Source organism: Cuculus canorus, chromosome 1 (genome assembly GCF_017976375.1).
Source record: "Cuculus canorus isolate bCucCan1 chromosome 1, bCucCan1.pri, whole genome shotgun sequence".
NCBI lineage: Eukaryota > Metazoa > Chordata > Aves > Cuculiformes > Cuculidae > Cuculus > Cuculus canorus.
Window position 1 is genome coordinate 84,986,210 of NC_071401.1, and position 18,941 is coordinate 85,005,150.

Genomic DNA, 18,941 nt, shown 5'->3' on the forward strand with positions numbered 1-18,941 from the left:
TGAATGCTTTATATGTGATATATATGAAATTATCCTCTTTCTTATAGTGAGATGACATCTTAGAAGAGTTTTAGCATAGATAAAGAAATTGGTAAAATTGTGAACTTCTGGATTTGGAAGGAAGGCTTTTTTCCGTTGTGGAAGCACCATGTTTCAAAGCAAACTGAAGGTCCTTTGACTTTCTCTTCTTCATCTAAGTCTATGTACTTAAGACTATAAAATGGGAGATGTGTTTTAATTATTCTCTTCCAGAGAACTAGCAGTCTGGTCTGTCTCCCCTAAGAAACTAAGTAATGGTGCAATCATTTTCCAACTACCTTTCTTAGCTGTTGAGCTATATTTTTGTAATTTTGTTGCCAGGTTGCCAGGTTACCATCTTTTTTTTCTTTTTTTTTTTTTTTTTCCAGAAAAAGAAATTATGGTTTCAAACTTTCCAATTAACCCATTGGCCTAATTATCATCATGAGCACACATTTCTTATGTATTCTACTAGATATGTTGTTTCCATCAATTATTTCAGTCCAGTTGGTTTCACATGCTGTGTTGCAAAAACGTTTCCTCAGTTTGAGAATCTTATTTCTTTGTGATCATCAGTTGTGAACTTTTAAGATGCGGACATCTACTTGAAATCACAATACTAGGCTGTTTTAGATCTAGGCCTATATATTTTTTTTTTGTCTCATGTGAAGGCTCTTAGGAATGAACAGAAACTCCTGTCCATCCATTGTTTCCTTACCCTGAGAGCAAATAACTCACTGGCATACTATCCAGGCTTCCCTTGCCTGCCTCTTTTGAACCAGCATGTCTGACTGGCTGAACTAACCCTGATGAATTATCTGGAACTGAGAAGGTTGCCCCACTGACCTGGATCCCGCAAGGTGCTATGAGACCATTGGAAAGCCACTGTCATCTCCCTTTTTTACTTCTCTTTTGAAGTTATACTTTCTCTTAGCCACAGCAGTTGCCCAAAGTATGGGTCAGAGAGTTTTCAGCTATGTAACTATTTTAATCTGTGGTTCAGAAGGACAAGGTGTTAAACTGTTTCTTCAGTAGAGGATTCACAAGCATATGATGTGTTACATTTCAGGTATCTGCAATCTGTTGCATTTTATTTGTCTTTTAATAGAAAAAGCAGTGTCCAGAAATCTTATCCATTACGTACTACACCAAAAAGTCATTTAATGGAACAATCAGGTACATTGAGCAATTTTAATACTAGAAGGTCTCCCACTTATCCAGCTTGTCCAGATCCCTCTGGATGACATTCTGTCCTTCTGATGTGGCAACTGCACCACTCAGCTTGGCATCATCTGCAAACGTGCTGAGGTTGCACTCAATCTCACTGTCTATATCATCAATGAAAATATTAAACAGCACTGGTCCCAATACGGACCCCTGAGGGACGCCACTGGTCACAGATCTCCATCTGGACATCGAGCCATTGACCACTACTCTCTGACTGTGACCATCCAACCAATTCCTTATCCACTGAACAGTCCACCATTCAAATCCATAGCTCTCCACTTTAGAGAGAAGGATGTTGTGGCGAGACTGTGTCAAAGGCTTTACAGAAATCCAGATAGATCACATCCATTGATTCTCCCATGTCCACTGATGTGGTCATTCCATCGTGGAAAGCCTCTAGGTTGATCAGACAGGACTTGCCCTTGGTGAAGCCATACTGGCTGCCACTAGTCACCTCCCTGTGGAGCTAGCATAGCATCCAGGAGGATCTATTCCATGACCTTCCCAGGCACAGAGGTGAGGCTGATAGGTCGGTGGTCGTCTTTTCTACCTCTTTTAAAAATGGTCACAATGTTACCCTTATTCCAGTCACCAGGGACTTTTCCCAATTGCCATGACTTTTCAAATATCATGGAGAGTGGCTTGGCAACCACATCTGCCAGTTCCCTCAGGACTCTGGGATGCATCTCATCAGATCCCATAGACAGACTTACAGACTTAATGCTCTTCAGGGGGTTATAAAGAACTGCCACATAAAAGGAGGCTGTAACGGATCAGACGTTTCTGTTTATTTGGGGTTTTTTTTATGTAATCAGGTGAAGCTTCTCTGTAATTTTGTGACTTGTTTATGGTTTACCAGTAACAAGTTTGCGCCTTGTTCCACAATCCCAGAACCAAGAAAGGAGATTTCAGTGCTTACCCCATTTGTCACTTGTCAAGAAGAGAAACTGACATCTGTGAGATTTTTACAGCTGTCTAAAGGCTCTTCTGTTACATGGAAAGACACAGAATTAAGCTAAGAGTTAGTTTTGTTTTCTTTGCTTTGTTTTTTTTTTTTTTTTTGTTGTTTGCTGTATTTTTAAAAAGTATACTAATCATGCTAGCTAATAGCAATTTCATGATGTTTCCACAGAACAGTCGTGAAGTGTTTTGCAGGGTACATAGGATCTTGCAATTTTATTTTTTTCTTTGAAGAGGATATGATGGAGGAAGGTAATGAGTTAGTTTTGAATATGTATAAGGGAACATTCTTCTAAGTTAGAAAGGCAGCATGGGGAAAAAAAGTTATTTTCAGATAATTAGGTAATGGAAGCTAGCTAACATTTATAGGCTAACTGAGAATCAACCCCTTAAAGTTATTCTAAGGGACTGAGCCAATGGAAAATTTCTTACTTCAATTAACTTTAACTCAAGTTTTGGGAAAGGTTCAAAATGAACATAAGTAAAATTAGGAAATGAAAATTTTCTTTTCCATTTTCCTGCCTTATAAAGAATTGTGTTATTATTGTTAGCTTAATCTCTGCTGAACTGTTTTAGGAAGCATGTGTGTACGTTTATGTATTTTCCTCACAATGGGTATATATATATGACAATTTAAGAAAAAATGCTTTTTCGGCATATCCCTCAAGAATGTTAGTGTTGAGATACAGCTGTATTTCTATTTCTATCTCAACTGGAAAATGAGATGCTTGGCAGTACAGATGCGAGAGGCTTTCTGTGTCACTTTTGTGTCAAGCAATGACACTTTCTACAGAAATGACTTTTTAAAACACTAATAGTATACCCAGTTAAATTTTTTGTGGAACATATTTATAGATATTCAGGAATATTCAACATATTTTCAGTATTGTGGTTCATAGAAACAAACAACCCACAACTGAAGATCTGAATTTGTGAGTACTGCTTGAAGATGAAAAATATTAGGATCTTTCTGTTGTATAAAGAAAAGGGAACCAAAAATCCTTGGTTCTCAAAGGTTTTGTTAGTCGACTATTCACCCATGTAGTCTGGCAATCTAATAACCAGAGAATATGTAAAACATACTAGTGTTAATACAACTTTAAAAGCAGCAATTAAGTTTATAGCAACCATACATTGCTTTAGCTTTCTGGTGGAGGTAACAGAAATTCAGAAAGAAAAATAAAAAGTAAAAAGGACTGTGTATGCGAGTTGTTCACCTGCCTATTGCTTAGTGAAACAGCGGGCTTATTCTGCTTGTTAAATCAAATTTTTTTAAAAATTAAGGTACCACTAGGTGACTTATAAAACTGTTTCTCCCTTAAAAAATTTGTTGCTCAAAGAAGGGTGTTTTCAATTTGTGAAATATCACACAACTCAATGTAAATAATTTGGCTTCTCAAAATTATGCATTTTTGGTTTTCAGTTTAAAACCTAAGTATGTAACAGCATCTAGGCCTCAGGCATACTCACTGCAGCTATGAAGGCATTTTCTATGAACTTGTGGGATGTCCCTTGGGATGTTCGGATAGTTCTTTTCTTTTCTTTTTTTTTCTTTCTGACTTGCTTATTTTTTTCACAACTAGGGTGACATTTTCTAGAATAGTCAATTGCTGAGGCATTCACCTGGAACAGGGTACATGAGATGTTAAGTACCTGTTTTTTATCAGTCATACCAATGATGTCAGAGAGATTTTCCAGCCTCCCAGACAACTTCCAAAGTCATGAGGCATCAGCCTCTGTGTACTGATCTTTTACTCTTTCCATTTTCTTTGTTTGAGTTTTTGACTTTTAAAATGAAGAAAAGACCAGAAAAACTTCGCATCCTGTAGGAAAGGGAGTGGAAACAGAAGAGAAGAGTTGGAAAACTCTGCACAGAGCCCATGTAAGATCTGATTTGTTGCTCATATTGCTGCAAGGAGACTGGCTGCTGCTGGGAGCCACTGCTCCTGTTTTTCCCTCCCTCAAGCAGTAAGTGCTTTCTGCTATCTCAAAGGCAACAACAAGCTTTACTTTCTAGGGATTTACCACAAGGAAAATAGGCAACAGTCACTTTTGCTTATGCCTTTAAACTAGATCTCAATCTCTGAGTATTAATCTACATGAGAAAGGCCTCCATGGTGGCATCACTTGTTTAAAATGAAATCCTTGCTGTAACACTGCATTGTTTCTAATTGACATTCTTGTATTTACTGAGGTTTTCTTTGGTAACTTCAAGCTTTATAGCTACTGCATTGTTTCCCTACAAAAATATGAATAAATACATATGAATACATGTATGCATATAAACATATATATAAGCAAATATTTGTATATACTTGCATTTCTTTCACAGTAATCAGCAATATAATTTTTGACAAATGGTTGAAAAAATGTGTTTAGATCTACTTTCACAGTCAGAATCTATTCAGTGAATTTGTAATTGCATAGTAAGATCCTGTGGTTCTCTGGATAGTATTTATTAGACTCACACCGAGCAAGGAGTTGACTCTTGCTAGTACCCTGGAGGCTGATGATATCAACTTCAGGATTTCCTATGGCATCAGTTAGTGCAGTGACTGAGAAATGAGATTTTGATTTCAGAAAGCTTGACTTAGGTCTAGAGTAAAATGTGGCATAATACTTTATGATATCTACTCTCTATGCCCCTGGAAAATTAACCTTAATTCCTAGCTTCTAAAATTCTAAAGACCTATATAATTTATAATTTCCAGTGCTCATGGTACTTAGTTAAATTTTAAACTTAACTAAAAATGTTAGCATTGTACTAAAATTAACTCATAGAAGTCCTATATTTCATATTTTAATTTCTGTGTTGATAAGCAATATATTACCTAATTTCCCGAGGCTGCATGTGAATGTAACTACATGATAGTCCTTCACCTGTGATGCCTAAATGCTAGTTTGTTCACAGCCAATGAATGAGCAAACATCCTAATGCTTGTGTGTTTCTGTGTGAGTATAAATATTGTTATAAAAAATAAGATATCACAAACTGTTGTTGCAAACTGTATTGTCTCACTCCCTCATCTTTATATTAGTCACAATCATTAATGCCGTAAGTTTGTCCTTAGTTCTCAAATGTCTTGGAACATAAAGCCATAAGATGACTTCTATATGAAGTCATCATTATTTAATTAATTCTTCCTGTAATGTGCTCTTTTACACCTCCACTATTTCTTCTTCCTCACCCCCACCTGTTCTCTTCTAAGAGAAAGATATTTTAAGATACCGCTTTCAAAAATTGTTTCGGGTACTCAGTAGCCTGACTGTCAATGGAAGTGCAAAAGATTCATGGTGTCTTTTGAAATCAAAGCTTGTTCTATGTGGTTCCTGTTGAGAGTTTTTTCAGTTGCTGTACAGTGTTGTGTTTAACAGAGGTCGATATCAAAACCACATTGGTTTCATCTGGGTCGTTATTTATAATATTGCAAAATCATTGATCACAGCCCCTCCCCTCCATTAGATAAGAATATTTTTTCATAAAATACTATAATAAATATTGATAGCAGAGATAGACTCTAATGTCCAGCTTGACTAGACAGATTTGGTCTCTCTTTCCTCTTTTAACACATTGAAATATGAGATGTTAGTCCTGTCAGCCATTCCAGAGCAAAGCTGATAACCATCGCGACCAGGTGACACCCTCTTAGTTATATGGGGAATTAACAGAATGTTTAGTCCCTGCCTTTACCAGCAACTCATACCACTTATTTTCCAGAGGACATGAATAATAGAAATACAAACCTTTATTCACATCTTAGAAGTGAAGGCCTGTGATTCACCTGTCTCCCATCCTAATAACATTCACTTCTGACTTAGGGTAGTCAATATATTAGTTTGAACTTGCTCTTGGGATTTCGGCTCATCTGAAAGGAAATTATAGGGGTCTGCTGTTTCCTGTGGTTCAGTCTTATGTTTCTTGTTTTGCTATTCCTAAGATGATGAGCAAATTAGGTTTTAATAAATTGTTTGTTACACCATCAATCTTGTGCTCAATCTATGGAATTAATAAATGGAAGCAAAACTAATGTGAAGAAGGGCGTTATTTTCTTTTGCAGAGGAGGAGTAGATTATATGATAAAAATCAAGGACTAGATATTGTTTTTCAGATTTACTGAAAAGAGCACATGGAATAAATTAATCAAAGTTGTTTCATTCAGGAGATCTGTTAGAAGGGTTTAACAGGGACCCAGTGAATTTTAAATATGTAGACAAAATTGACACTTAAGCTCCAGGGTTACATATAGTGTGCACATGTGTTTGTTTCATGGTGATTTCAATTTACGCATCTTTTTTCAGGAACAATAGATAATTTTGGGTGCAATAAATTATTCACAAACACTGTATTCAGCTTTTCTACAATGTCAGTATTATGATTAGTTACTTCAAGTTTGTTTCAGCAGCAATGTAAGGTCAGTGTTTCTTTCTTCTTTTTGATACTCTAGGAAGCAGACACGGAAAGACAAAAGATGAAAGCTCCTATTCACAGCTTGATTCTCTTGTATGCTACTCTAACTCAGAGCCTGAAGGTTGTGACCAAAAGGGGATCAGGTAAGTAAGTCTTTACTCCATCTTTACAATGTGGTTTGGAAAGAGGTGCTTAATATTTGCATGTATATACTAAGATGTTGTTATACTCATTTGAAACATAGTTAAGAGGATTTCGAAATATACGTAGTAGTTTCTCTGTATTTTTAGACTATATTTTGTCACGTGAACTTGATGAAAAAAACAAAAATGCTGACATCAGATATGTAATGTGAAGCCATTGTAATGATTCATCTGCTGATGGAAAGTTATTCCTGGAACAATTTAAGTTACTTAAAAGACTTTGTTGCAGTCATGTTGTTAATGCGTACTACTAGATTTCTGTTTGACTATTATGACTACTTTATGGTGAAGAATCTCATAGATATGAAGATCATGCAGTACTGATTTAGGCTACTGATTTTTGTAATACAATAAATACATCAAGCACATTAAATTTAATATCCATGGAGAGTGAACAGCACAAACTGGTTTTGAAAGGGTCACCTGGTACATGGTTGAAGAGTTCAATTCAGAGAAGGAAATACTGACAGTTTTTCAGAAACCAAGCAGATGGTGACTTGATTACCAAACATTTTTCATACAAATTCATATAGAGTTATCTTCATATGTAAACAAAGGGAACACAGTGATTTGGGGTTCATTTTTTGTCCTGAAATTCTAATTTTCCCCTCTTTCACTTCTCATTGAATAATGAAAAAAAATAGGGGATGCTGCTTCTGCAAACTGTCTTGCTGTACAGCACTGAAAGACACTAAATTCTTAATTGAAATCTTAATCGCATATTGATGGAATTAGTTAATTTGGTTTGTTGTCACTAGTTATTTTGCTTCTGGCATTGGTGTGTTTCAGGTAGTTTTTTGTTGTACTGTTCCAGAAGTCTGGCCCTGATTTCTTTTTGTATTTTTTTTAAATATGTTTCTAGCTGGAGTTCATTAGTAGTTGTAAACTGGTGCTCAGGGGGGACACATTTTGAGCAAGAGCTTAAAACATATGTTGTATTTTCAATGGATTGTAGCAACATTATGAAACTGATTCTCTCTCCCATATTTCAGTGACTGGAAATGTAGATGGAGGCAAAGCAAACAGGGAGTACTATTATAAAGTAAGGTAATTCTCAACCAAGATTTGAGATTAAAATATATTTGGGGTTATTTCAACTCAAGAACACTGGAATATGCGGACTGTGTGCAGAGAGAAAGTTGGTGATGGGTTGATGTGTTTGTAGTATGATGTTGAAGTTTAGATAGATATCATAGTTATCCTTTGAATATGTCTGTGTGAGATTTTTCTCGTTGACTAATATTTAATACTTGTAATCTTTAAGTTGAGGCCCCTTAATCCATATTTAGTATAAGCGTTATCAATCATATTTAAGTAACTTTTACAATGGCATCCATTTTTTAAGGAACCCCAAAAAACACCCAGTCATCAGATACCTGTTACTTGAAAGTGACAATAGGACGACTTGGGTCATCTTTGCATTTTATTTCACTATTTTTGCCTGTATCCTGTTCCGCTGATTAACCAATGCAGGGAAGAGTGGTAAATATACATTTTAATTTCTGTTTAGGAAAGTGATCTATTTGCTGCCCAGCAAAAGAAAAAAGCATGCAATACTTTTAAGATGTAGAGGCTATATTCTCATCCTGATGCTGTAATAAAAAACAAACATTGTAGTGAAAATCTTTGGATCATACATTACTGTGACACGGGGTTCTTGGTGTTCTTGCATGAGATCTGCTTATCCTGCATATAGTTTCAATTAACTGTGTCGCCAAAGAGGCCTGTTTGTCCTACTGTATGTGCAAACGTAAAATATCTGATTTGGTCATCTTGCTTTGGCCTTTGGTCATCTTGCTTAGTGACTTTAGACTTCAAGAACTTCCACAGAAATAGGTGAAATGTAGTAACGTGGTGGTGCTTGGTTTGTTTTTGTTGTAGTTGGTTTTGGTTTGGTTTTGGTTTACTTTGAATTTTTTCCTCTCTTGGGTGCTCGGGAGGCCTCTTTTGCAATCCTGAAGTGCTTCTACAAGGATAGCCTTACTTTAACAGAAGTTTTAGCAAAATAAGGTTCACTCAGCAGTACTTTTAAGAAAATATTTTACTAAAACTAATACAACTTATTAACAGTTTCAAATCACCCTTTAACATAGAATGGATTTATTTTACCTTTAGAGCATATGGTAACTGTGTTTGTTACATAAGAATGGCTACATGAGCAGTAACAATTCGATTAATAAATACAATGATGTAAAAACCGTTTCTCTAGATCTACATATATTCAGAGACTCAATTAGTTTTAAGCACCTTAAAGTTTTCCTGTTCATTATAGTTGAATGCTCAACACCTGCAAGTTGTAATGCCTTCTTAAGCAAGAAAGATAAGATCTTTTGCCCAAGTCTTCATCATTCCAACCTCCGAATTCAGACCAGAAGCAATTGTTAACTGGGTACTTTAGGTATTCAGTGAAGTCCCCATGAGTTTCTGGAGAGGCTGTGGAGTCTACAACAGCAACTGCAAAGACAACGTTCATTTGGCGCTTAGTGGATATCAGATGTAACTTACTAACCAGGAAGCTGACTTTTGCACTACTTCTTGGCTTTCTTAAGTATCTCAAAGCATCTTGCTTTGTGAAACAACTCCTGTTTTCGATCACCGTGTCCTGCATGATGCAAAGGAAATATAAATACTTAAAGCATGCATCTTTTGATTTGTTCAGCACGTGGTTTTACTGGAATTGTCTTAAACCTCAAAATCATAGGAAATATTGCCTGCTTTTTAGCATGATACCAAACTTCATATAAATTTACAATATGCCTAAAAAATGCATAGATTTACTTTTTTGCAGTCTACTTAGTGGCTCTTGCTCAATGCAGTCCTTGATAGTGTTTTGAGAACTTTATGTTAATGTGTTAATGCATTTCTGTGTTTTCTTGTCAGTGATTTTTCCTGAAATTATTTTGTTTCATAGTTTGAACTAAATTGTAGATATTTTTTAGCCATGTGGTTTAACAGCCTTAGAAACTTAGGTTTCGTAATGTCTGTTCTTTTCAGGTTGAGTAGCATTTGATCACTAGCTTGTGGTGAATAGGGTTTTTTCTTATGAATTATTTAATAATCATCAAAGAGGAAGTAGGTTAGGAAAGAGAGCCTCATGCTGATCCATACAGATTTGGGGTTTTTTCCCCTACCATGTATGTTAAATAAAATACTTGAGCACCGCATTGCCATCTGGTTTGGTTTTTTTTCCCCCAAGGATGCTGAATAGAGAAAGAAAATAAAGGACTTTTTTTTGCTATTAAAACCCAAACCTATTAAAATGAAGAATGGAGAAAAAAATCTGTAAAAAGATTTTATTATAGAAAGAATTATGATTTGTTCAGTATAATTAGACAGTATTAATGTAGAGGCATTTAATACATTGTTGTTGTCTAATAGCAATCTAGTGTTGCCTTGAATCAAAAAAGGTAAGCGTTGTTTTTGCTTTCTGCAGTTACCTGTTTTTTCTACAGATTATTATGCATCATCAATTAATTAATTAATATTCAGTGTTCAGTTCTGCTATTGTGAATGGGAATTTTCTTTCCTAGGTCAAATTTACTCTATGATGAAATAATTTAAATGGAAGACCACTTTTTCCCATGATGGTTTATTAGTATATGTATGAGATTCCTCACATCATTGTGATGAGATTAAAGTATCTTGTCATGTAGGAGAAGATTACTTCTCTTTTTAGTGTCTAGTATTTCTGTGCCTTAGCTATGATGGATGACTATGGATGGTTCTACTTGTGTACTTGTATGGAAGATCAACATTATGAAGAAAAGCAGTAAAGAGCTTTGACATTGCGATGGGTATTTCTGAATTTTAGTTTCTTTTATAGGAGCAAAATATGCATTTTAGCTAGATACAATTATTCAAGATTTATTTTTTTCTGTTTTAACTAGGGGAATTCCAAGGAACAGTCTGAGATTATATAGTAAAATGTCAAGTGATTATTCTGCTTGACAAATTCAGTTCTCTTAAAGAACTATAAACAGACATTTTTCTAAAGTATGCCCTTCTATGAATTTTTATGAATTATTTCTCATGTAAGAGTGATATGTTTTAGAGACTAATATCAGATACATAAAAAAATATCTCTACACAAATGAGACAGTTTTACTTTTTAAAAAAATATTTCTTTTAAATGGAAAAGGTACACGTGATCAGTGCAACATTGACCTTAAGATAAGCAAAGCCAAGATTTTACATGACAAATGTCATAATGAGAACTCAATAATTTATTAAAAAAAATTTAAAAAATTAAATCCGTGGCATGAAAATTCTTCACCTGTGACAGTTTAAGAACTCTTTTCAGGTAGGAAGACTTTTTGAATTCAGTTTATGCATTTGTGCCCAATACTTGTACTGCCACTATTTTACAGAAAATAATTTAATATCTATATCTAGAATACAGCTTACGTGTCAAAAATGCTTAAAGAAATTGCACACAATTGAGTGCTGCGGCTTAGCAGAGGACTGGTACCCAGTATTTGAGTATTTGGGTTTGTATTTTGTTTTGTATAGTCTATTTATTAATCTTTTATAACCCCTCTAGATGAGACTTAGTCTTAAATCACCCTATTCTTCTAAGTGTCTTTCCTTCAGTGGTGCCATTGTCTTCCTCATTCTGCCTGTGTTTTGATCGCCTGAGTATTTTCTTCTTGGATTCTTGTCAAAAGATACTTAGTTGATAAATGTCATGTTGTGTCTGATATACACTGAATAGTAATCAGATGGTTAAAAAAATAAATGAATAGACATATATCTGTTGTTCTTTTTCTTACACAATTTATAGACCGAACACTCGCATATACACTACTTCAAGTACACTGCGCTTGGATCAAAGCATTTACAGCAATTAAAGGGTATACTTCTTGTAAGCATTAGGACTCTATGGCAGTTGATATTCATGGTCTCTAGCTGCTATTTTCACAGTTAGTTTTCCAGTATTAATTGATATTTGTGGCTTGTTGGGTGGTTACACAAATCCTGAAATAATATTTAGAATCTATCTGATGTACATAATTAAATTCCGTGAGCAAGGCTTTTATAATTTGAAACAGCTAAGACTGTTATTATTACTATGAAAACCTTTTTCTGTTTTTCTGGTGGCAAGAAGCAGAAGTGTAGTGAAAGTTGGTCCTAAGCAAAGATGTGTGCAACTTTCTTATTGCGTTGGAGGAACGGGAATATTTTTGCATCATGACCTGATTAAGAAGTGCACTTCATTTCACATGAGGATTGTTTCATAAAACTCATTTTGACTTGACATATACTTATGCAGCCTTGTTTGTGGCATAGCTGTGGGACTGAATGGGGAGAACTCTCTGAAACATTTTCTTTTTGAAAGAGAAGAGAGAGAGAAAGATGAGGGGAAACCTTTACAGTTAAAGCCGCAGTGGAGATTAAATGGAAATCCCTGTTGTTCATTCTCAGACAACTTTCTTATGTACAGAAAGTACATGTTCTTTTTTTCAATGGAAGAATGTATTTTTCTGAAAAAAAAAAAAATAATCCTTTACAATATTTCTTTAGCTACAGAATGTTGTATGTGTTGCTTTGCTATGGAGTAATTTTCATCATATAGTTTTCATTTGAAAAAAACCCTGAAAATAATCTTGTTGGAAAGAACACTAGTTTTTTTTAGTGAGCTTAAATAGATACTTGGTCACAGAGATGGTTTGATGGTCTCTATTTTTTTAAACTAAGAATGCAGTTCAATGTGTCGGATGAACAGCAATGATATGTATTGTTTACTATGGGGGTGGGCGAGGGGCTATTATTAAGAAAGAAAGAAACATCATTCTGTGCCTCTAGAGGATTTGGCCAATAAGAAACAATTACATTGCAAGCATAAATCCTTTATGACACATGATTTATTTTGGAGACACTGTGAAAGCCGTTACTGTTACTTGTCCTGTGAGCATTTATGAACAGGGTGACTGGCATTTAAAAAATAGTTATATGACCTTTTGTTGTTGCTAGGATCCATACTAATACTTTTCAGAGTCCTGGAAATGGTGAATAATACCATTATGTGAAAAGACTGTCTGTGTGCTAGCAAAGGGTCAATGTTTTGTAGTGTGCGATACATATTGAGAAAAAAACTAATGATAGTCAAGGAGACAAAACAAAATCTAAAGCCAAGAAGACAACAATAGGTATTCTTACATAGTTTGGTCACTGAGTTATAGTAGCTTTTTAGAGTGACTCTGCTTCCACTTCTCCACTTGCCCTGAGGAATGGTTAGCAATTGTTTCACTGATGGCAAATGGCCAAGAAGATGTAGAATTACCAGTGATCTCTGATCAGAAATAGCTGTTGCAGAAGATTTACTTGTTTGAATGTTTTGCTGACAATTTCATATTAAATAATGACTGTAAGGTGACAAAAAAACCTCTCTAGAACAAATAATGACCATCTGATAGATTTGTCTTTAAGTGTACTCAGTTCTGAAATATTATTAAAGTATAAAAATAAGCTGTGATACTAAGTTTTGCCCTTTAGAATATTTTATTACACTTAAAGCAAATTAAAATTGATGAAATCTGTCATGTATTAGAATGTTTACTGACTTGTTCTTTCTGAAAGATGGCGAGAAAGTGCTATCAGTGCTATACACACATGTGAAGTAACTTAGCATGAAAAGAGCAGGTAATCCTTTAGATTGCAGTATCAAAATCTTCAGCCATTCTTGCTCAAACTTGGTTTTGCTTTTATGGTCTTTTTTTCAAATGCAAAATGCACGTTGCCCATCGTTACTTTAAGATTTATTGTTGTATCTGTTATTCAAAACAGTTTTTTTGCAATAACAAGGAGAATTATCTCACTCCTATGATGACATAATAAATTATGACATAGTTATGTTAGTTGAAAGATGAGTGCTCCTGTAATTTTATTGCCTTGCGCTGAAGGCTTAACTCATTTCAGGAAACTATCAGGTGTACAGATGTAAAGCAGACATTTGTGTTGAAGCAATCTGCAAATTCATTTGGAGCAGCCCACTTCCACAAGTGACTCTTTTTCATTGTTGGCAATGAGAGGGCTGCAAACTTGAAAACAAGGAGCAATTTTTCTTCTCCTTTTAAATAAATTTTAATTCCAATTAAAACAGTTTCGACTGACAAACCTAATTTTAATTGCAATATCATTTACATTGGAAGGGACCTCTTACAATCATCTGGTGCAATCCCCCTCGTTCAAGCAATGTCAGCTGCAACAGATTGCTAAGGACTGCGTGCAGTTAATTAAATGACTTCAGGACTGTTCTTTAAACATTTTTTTAATGAATTTAGGCAAACCTTTTAGAGATTATATGTACATGCTGCAGTCTCTGACCCTTGCTTTTTTTCCAGATGAGAACTTCCCTAGACATCTATCTCATAATAGATTTTCTTATCTCCCAGTGGAAATCGTGGCATGTTTAGGATGGTAACACTGAATTGCTCTAATATGGAGTTACAACATACCAACAAAACACCTGGAGCTATTGTAATGCCAGGTTCTAAAATCTGATGTAACTTGAAATAACATTAGATATGATAACTTGGTATCTGTTCAGGATGTTCAGATTCTTTCACAGTGCAGTTATTTCTTTCTTGGAAATTACAAATGTATTCAAACTCTATTGAAACATTAGCCAATAAAAGAGACATGTTAAGCTACATGGAAAAATCAGTGCATACGCTGTGTAGTTTACCATTCCCTTGCTACCTCGCTTTTAGCCATAGTTATCCTTGATAATATGAAAAACTTAGTATCTTATTATGGGAAAAGTAATTGGCTAATCTGAGACATGCTACCTTTATGCACTTTTATATAATTCACTATAATCTTCTTTTATGAGGTTTGTCATAGTAGTTACAACAAAGACAGTGACTTGGGATATCAGAATTAAAGAGCAGGACAAAAAGTCAACGACTTTCAAGAAAAGCATCAATGTACATGTATTGTCTAGATAAGAAGAATGCAGTCCAAAGTAAAGCTGTTAATGCTGGTTTTTTTAATAAGTACAAGGTTGGCTTGTCTGAAACTCCAATTTTTTGGCTCAGTGTCATTGACCATACAACCTAGAGTGAATCTGTACACACATAGGCATCAATATCTGTGCTATGAGGGAAGGCTAGATTGCTTCCTAGGGATCATGGAACATATCGAGATGCTGTTAAGCTGTTGCATTGGTGATTGCTTGGGTGCAGCACAGCAGAGGAGGAGGGAAAACATAAAGCAATGCTGTCAAACTCTGAGCTCTTTCTAATCAAATGGACTGAGCCAAGTACAACGAGGAGTCCAGCTGCCTTTCCTAGGAGTGAATAATGCAAGCCCTGTGATTTCACAAGGGGCCTCCTGAAGGCCAGTGAATGCCCTGCTTTCTTTCTGCTGACTGCATCAGGCCGCTTTGAGCACTCTGCAAGAAAAACATTTTTTTCCTATCATCAATTTTATTTTTTCCATTGGCAAAACTATAACTATTATTTATATTGTTATAATTTAAGAGACAAAATAAAATTTAGCTTTGTATTTTCCTAGGAAATTGAATAAGAATCAATAACAGAACATTCTAGTTGGAGTAGGTGGGCCACAAATATGCATGCATTCATTTTATAGTATATAGCAAGCAAAATGGGACTGCTAACAGATGAAGTAGGAAGCGTAAAACAGACAAAGTATGGGAAGAAATAGTGACAAACGATGTTTGTCAGAAAATGCATTTTTATTGGGAAAAGTAGCTGTAATTTCAAGAAGAGAAATAAATTTCTTATGGTTAATAAGAATTATAAGAATTACAGAATTGGATGGCCTATATTTTTTAATTGTAATGATTTTTATGTATATTTGAAATGTATTCCATAAAACTCACTTGAAAATAATTCATGTATAACATTTGAGATAAGGAAAACGCTTATTATTTCTTTTTCTCACATTTTCAAAGAAACAAATGCATGACAAACTTAGTTCAGTCTATTAATAACTTTCATTGTTTCCCTTGAAATAGCTGCCAACTCTTATTGTCATCTGAACTTCTTTTTTTACAGTTCCTAGCGAGGTTATCATAGATATATACAATGGCATAAAAATAATGAGATTATTTAAAAAAAAAAAAATGTTTGGACAGGTTGTCATTTAACAACCTAAAAATTCTGTCGCCCCCCAAAAAAAAGACTTAATCTGATAGAAAAAGCAGATAACAATTTTTAATAGATAAGGCAGTGACTGAATTCCAGTGTGATTACACTTTGAAAGTGTCCAGAGAAGCTGTTAGCTCTCCTCCAATAAGAGTCCACTAAAAAGCAGCTGTCCTTGCCATCATCTGACTAGTGTGAGACCGTCTGTAATTCAGGGCAAACTTATGAGAACTGAAATTTTATTCATATTTAACCAGGTGGATTGCTGTCTTTTTTGGCACTTTGCTACTGTTAAGTAATGAATGTGCAATAAACCTGTGTTTCAATGTAGATCATGCTATTCTTATACCCGTACAAAGCCAGCATGTTTTATATGTGTTTGGCATTGAAGAAAGTTAGATAAAATGCTGCTGTTAATACAAAATCTAGAGTAGTTGCTGCACTTAGGATTCATGTGAGCTTCTACCCTAAAATGGTATTGATCTCAATGGGTAAAATCAGTCATTAATTTCAAACTGTGCTTGAACAAGACCATTCAGCAGAGTTTCCTTCTCACTATCAGCACATGAAACAGCTGAAGTTTTATTTTCTGGTAAGTCTAACTATGAGATCCAAAGAAAATACTGAAGTCCTGTGCTAAGTCTCCAGAATTAATAACACTGGGGAGAGAAGAGACTTGAGTTTTTGTTTTGTTGGTTGGTTGATTGGTTGGTTTTTTTTTGTTCTCTATGATTCAGTCTTTCATTATAAGCTAGATGAGGAAGAAAGGTACATTCCATGGTCTTTAAGACATTTACCCATTTCCTTCCTTCAGTATAGATACACAACGTGAAACATGTCACGAGGTATGGTATTTGCCCATCACTCAACAGCAAACTGTTAATGTTCCTGAGCTGAGAAACTCAAGAAAAGGCTTCAAAGCTGGCTTTCTGTGACAAGATGCATTCAACATCAAGTATTGACGATTATGCTCAACAGAGAGAGGCTTCTGTCTCCTGCACATGATTTCCTACATAGATGTAGACAGTGCAACAATCATCCTCCTCAAAATCATTGCTGTTGAACATTTTATGTCCAAGTTCTGAATTCTGTCAATCACAACTTTTGTTTTATTTAAACTGAAAATCACAGTAATCTAGTTTCTGATAAAGGCAGTTGCAACTTTTATTAATATGTAGGAACTCTTGGAAATGAATTACTGTGACACACTCTGCTGTGTAATTTCAAATGTATCTGATTGGCTAATTGTTTACTTATATCATAGCTGTTTTGTTACACTGTAAATGGCACAGTTCCTTTCTTTTTCTACCTAAAATTATTAAAAATAATTTAATTGAATTTATGTTTTATTAGGTTGATTTCATAGAATCATAAAATGGTTTAGGTTGGAAGGGACCTTAAAGATCATCTAGTTCCCACCCCCCTGCCGCGGGCAGGGGCATCTCATACTAGATAAGGCTCCTCAACCTGGCCTTGAACACTTCCAGGGAGGGGACATCCACAACTTCCCTGGGAAACCTGTTACAGTGTCTTACCACCTTCATTTTGGAGAATTTCTTCCTAATGTCTAAGCTAAATCTTATCCTTCCAATTTAAAGCCATTCCCCCTTGTCCTATTACTACATGCCCTTGTAAAAAGTCCCTCCCCAGCTTTCTTTTAGGTTTTCTTAATATATTCCTTGAATATAGCTCCTTGGATATATTCCTTGAATATAGTTCTTTATTTTCTCTCCCATTTGCCTGATCTTAATTTCTAGGCCAAATTTAGTATGAAAGCTTTAAGTCTTGCTTCTCTCTTATGGGAAAGGTCAGGCATCAAGTTCCATCACACTCTAGAGAGCAGAATAATGTGTTATGCATACTTTGTTCACAGTCCTTCACTGCTGTGGTGAATTCTCAATGGTAAGTCACATGTGAGAGTAATTTAGAGCCTAGAGCTATATCAACAGCATTGGTTACTATTGTTTCAGTAAAGGTTCTGCTCATAACTTTTGACAGGACAAACAGTTAAGGCTTTTCAGAAAACCATTATAATGCTTAATTAAATTGTTATAAAAGTCATGTAAATGTTAGTAACCTGTAGTGATACTATTGTATAACACTGTTTTTTTAAGCATATAGACAAGGAAAGGCTTGTTAGGAAGCATGGTGTCTTCTATTAGATGAATGGGTGCTCTTTTGAAGGAGGTCATCTTTGTCACTGTCAGGTTGTGTGGGGGAAGCAGATCACCTAGAGGAGATTGTATATAATTCAGGGATATATTGAAAAAAAAAAGAAAATAGGTTGTTAAGGAGTTAACACAAATTCAGTAGAGGTAATAATTAAGCTGGACTGTCATGAAACTATTCCATTTCTATCGGGCTTTATTATTCAAAAGTAATCAATGTCAGGTTTACGGGTCTTTAGGAGAATGTTCTTACTGTAAGGAAGACTTTGCTGTCCCTAAGAAACAAAATTTTCTTCAACATCAAAAGCTCACTTGCCTTGAATATTGTATAATTTATGTTATCTGTATCTCATGAAGGAGCAAATATTTCTAAATGTAATTTTTCTGCACATTACATTTTTTAATATCCTAGGGTTTGGGATAAAATATTTTCTCTACCTACACACCTAGGCTCCTGCTTTCCAATGTATGACTTAAAACTACAAAATTATGCAGACTGATGGAAACTGTGATGGGGTCAGAAGACAAAGAAGTTGCATCATGGTTAGGAACATTATCTGTTTCAGATGGTATGAATGGTCATTTTTTTTTTCATGGTAATGAACTTCAAAAATTTTAGATAAATCTCCTTGGCCACAGTTTACTTTTGACTGTATTTTAATCTGTAATTCAAACATTTTTTAAAGGGTTAAAAGGGCACATTTTTGGTCTTCTGAATGTGATATTCCATCTTCTTATACCTTTTTCAGGACGGTGCTGGATATCATGTATATAATGCTCAAGGATGGACCATTGACACAGTTATAAGATGTTGGGGGGTTTGCTTTGTTTGTTAGGTTTGCTTTCC

The 18,941-nt window shown here is 35.0% G+C and overlaps 1 protein-coding gene across 3 annotated transcripts in view; it reads left to right on the plus strand.

Annotated features, from left to right (window-relative positions):
- The window catches only part of IL1RAPL1 (interleukin 1 receptor accessory protein like 1), a 697,071-nt gene that overhangs the window by 79,514 nt on the left and 598,616 nt on the right, over positions 1-18,941 (plus strand). For 2 of the 3 annotated variants that reach the window (XM_054056063.1, XM_054056064.1), the window contains exon 2: positions 6,651-6,756. In XM_054056063.1, the coding sequence (XP_053912038.1) occupies positions 6,675-6,756 (82 nt within the window). In that variant the 5' untranslated portion in view covers positions 6,651-6,674. Of the gene's footprint in view, positions 1-6,650; positions 6,757-18,941 lie in introns of those variants that run through there. The other variant, XM_054056066.1, reaches the window with a different exon arrangement.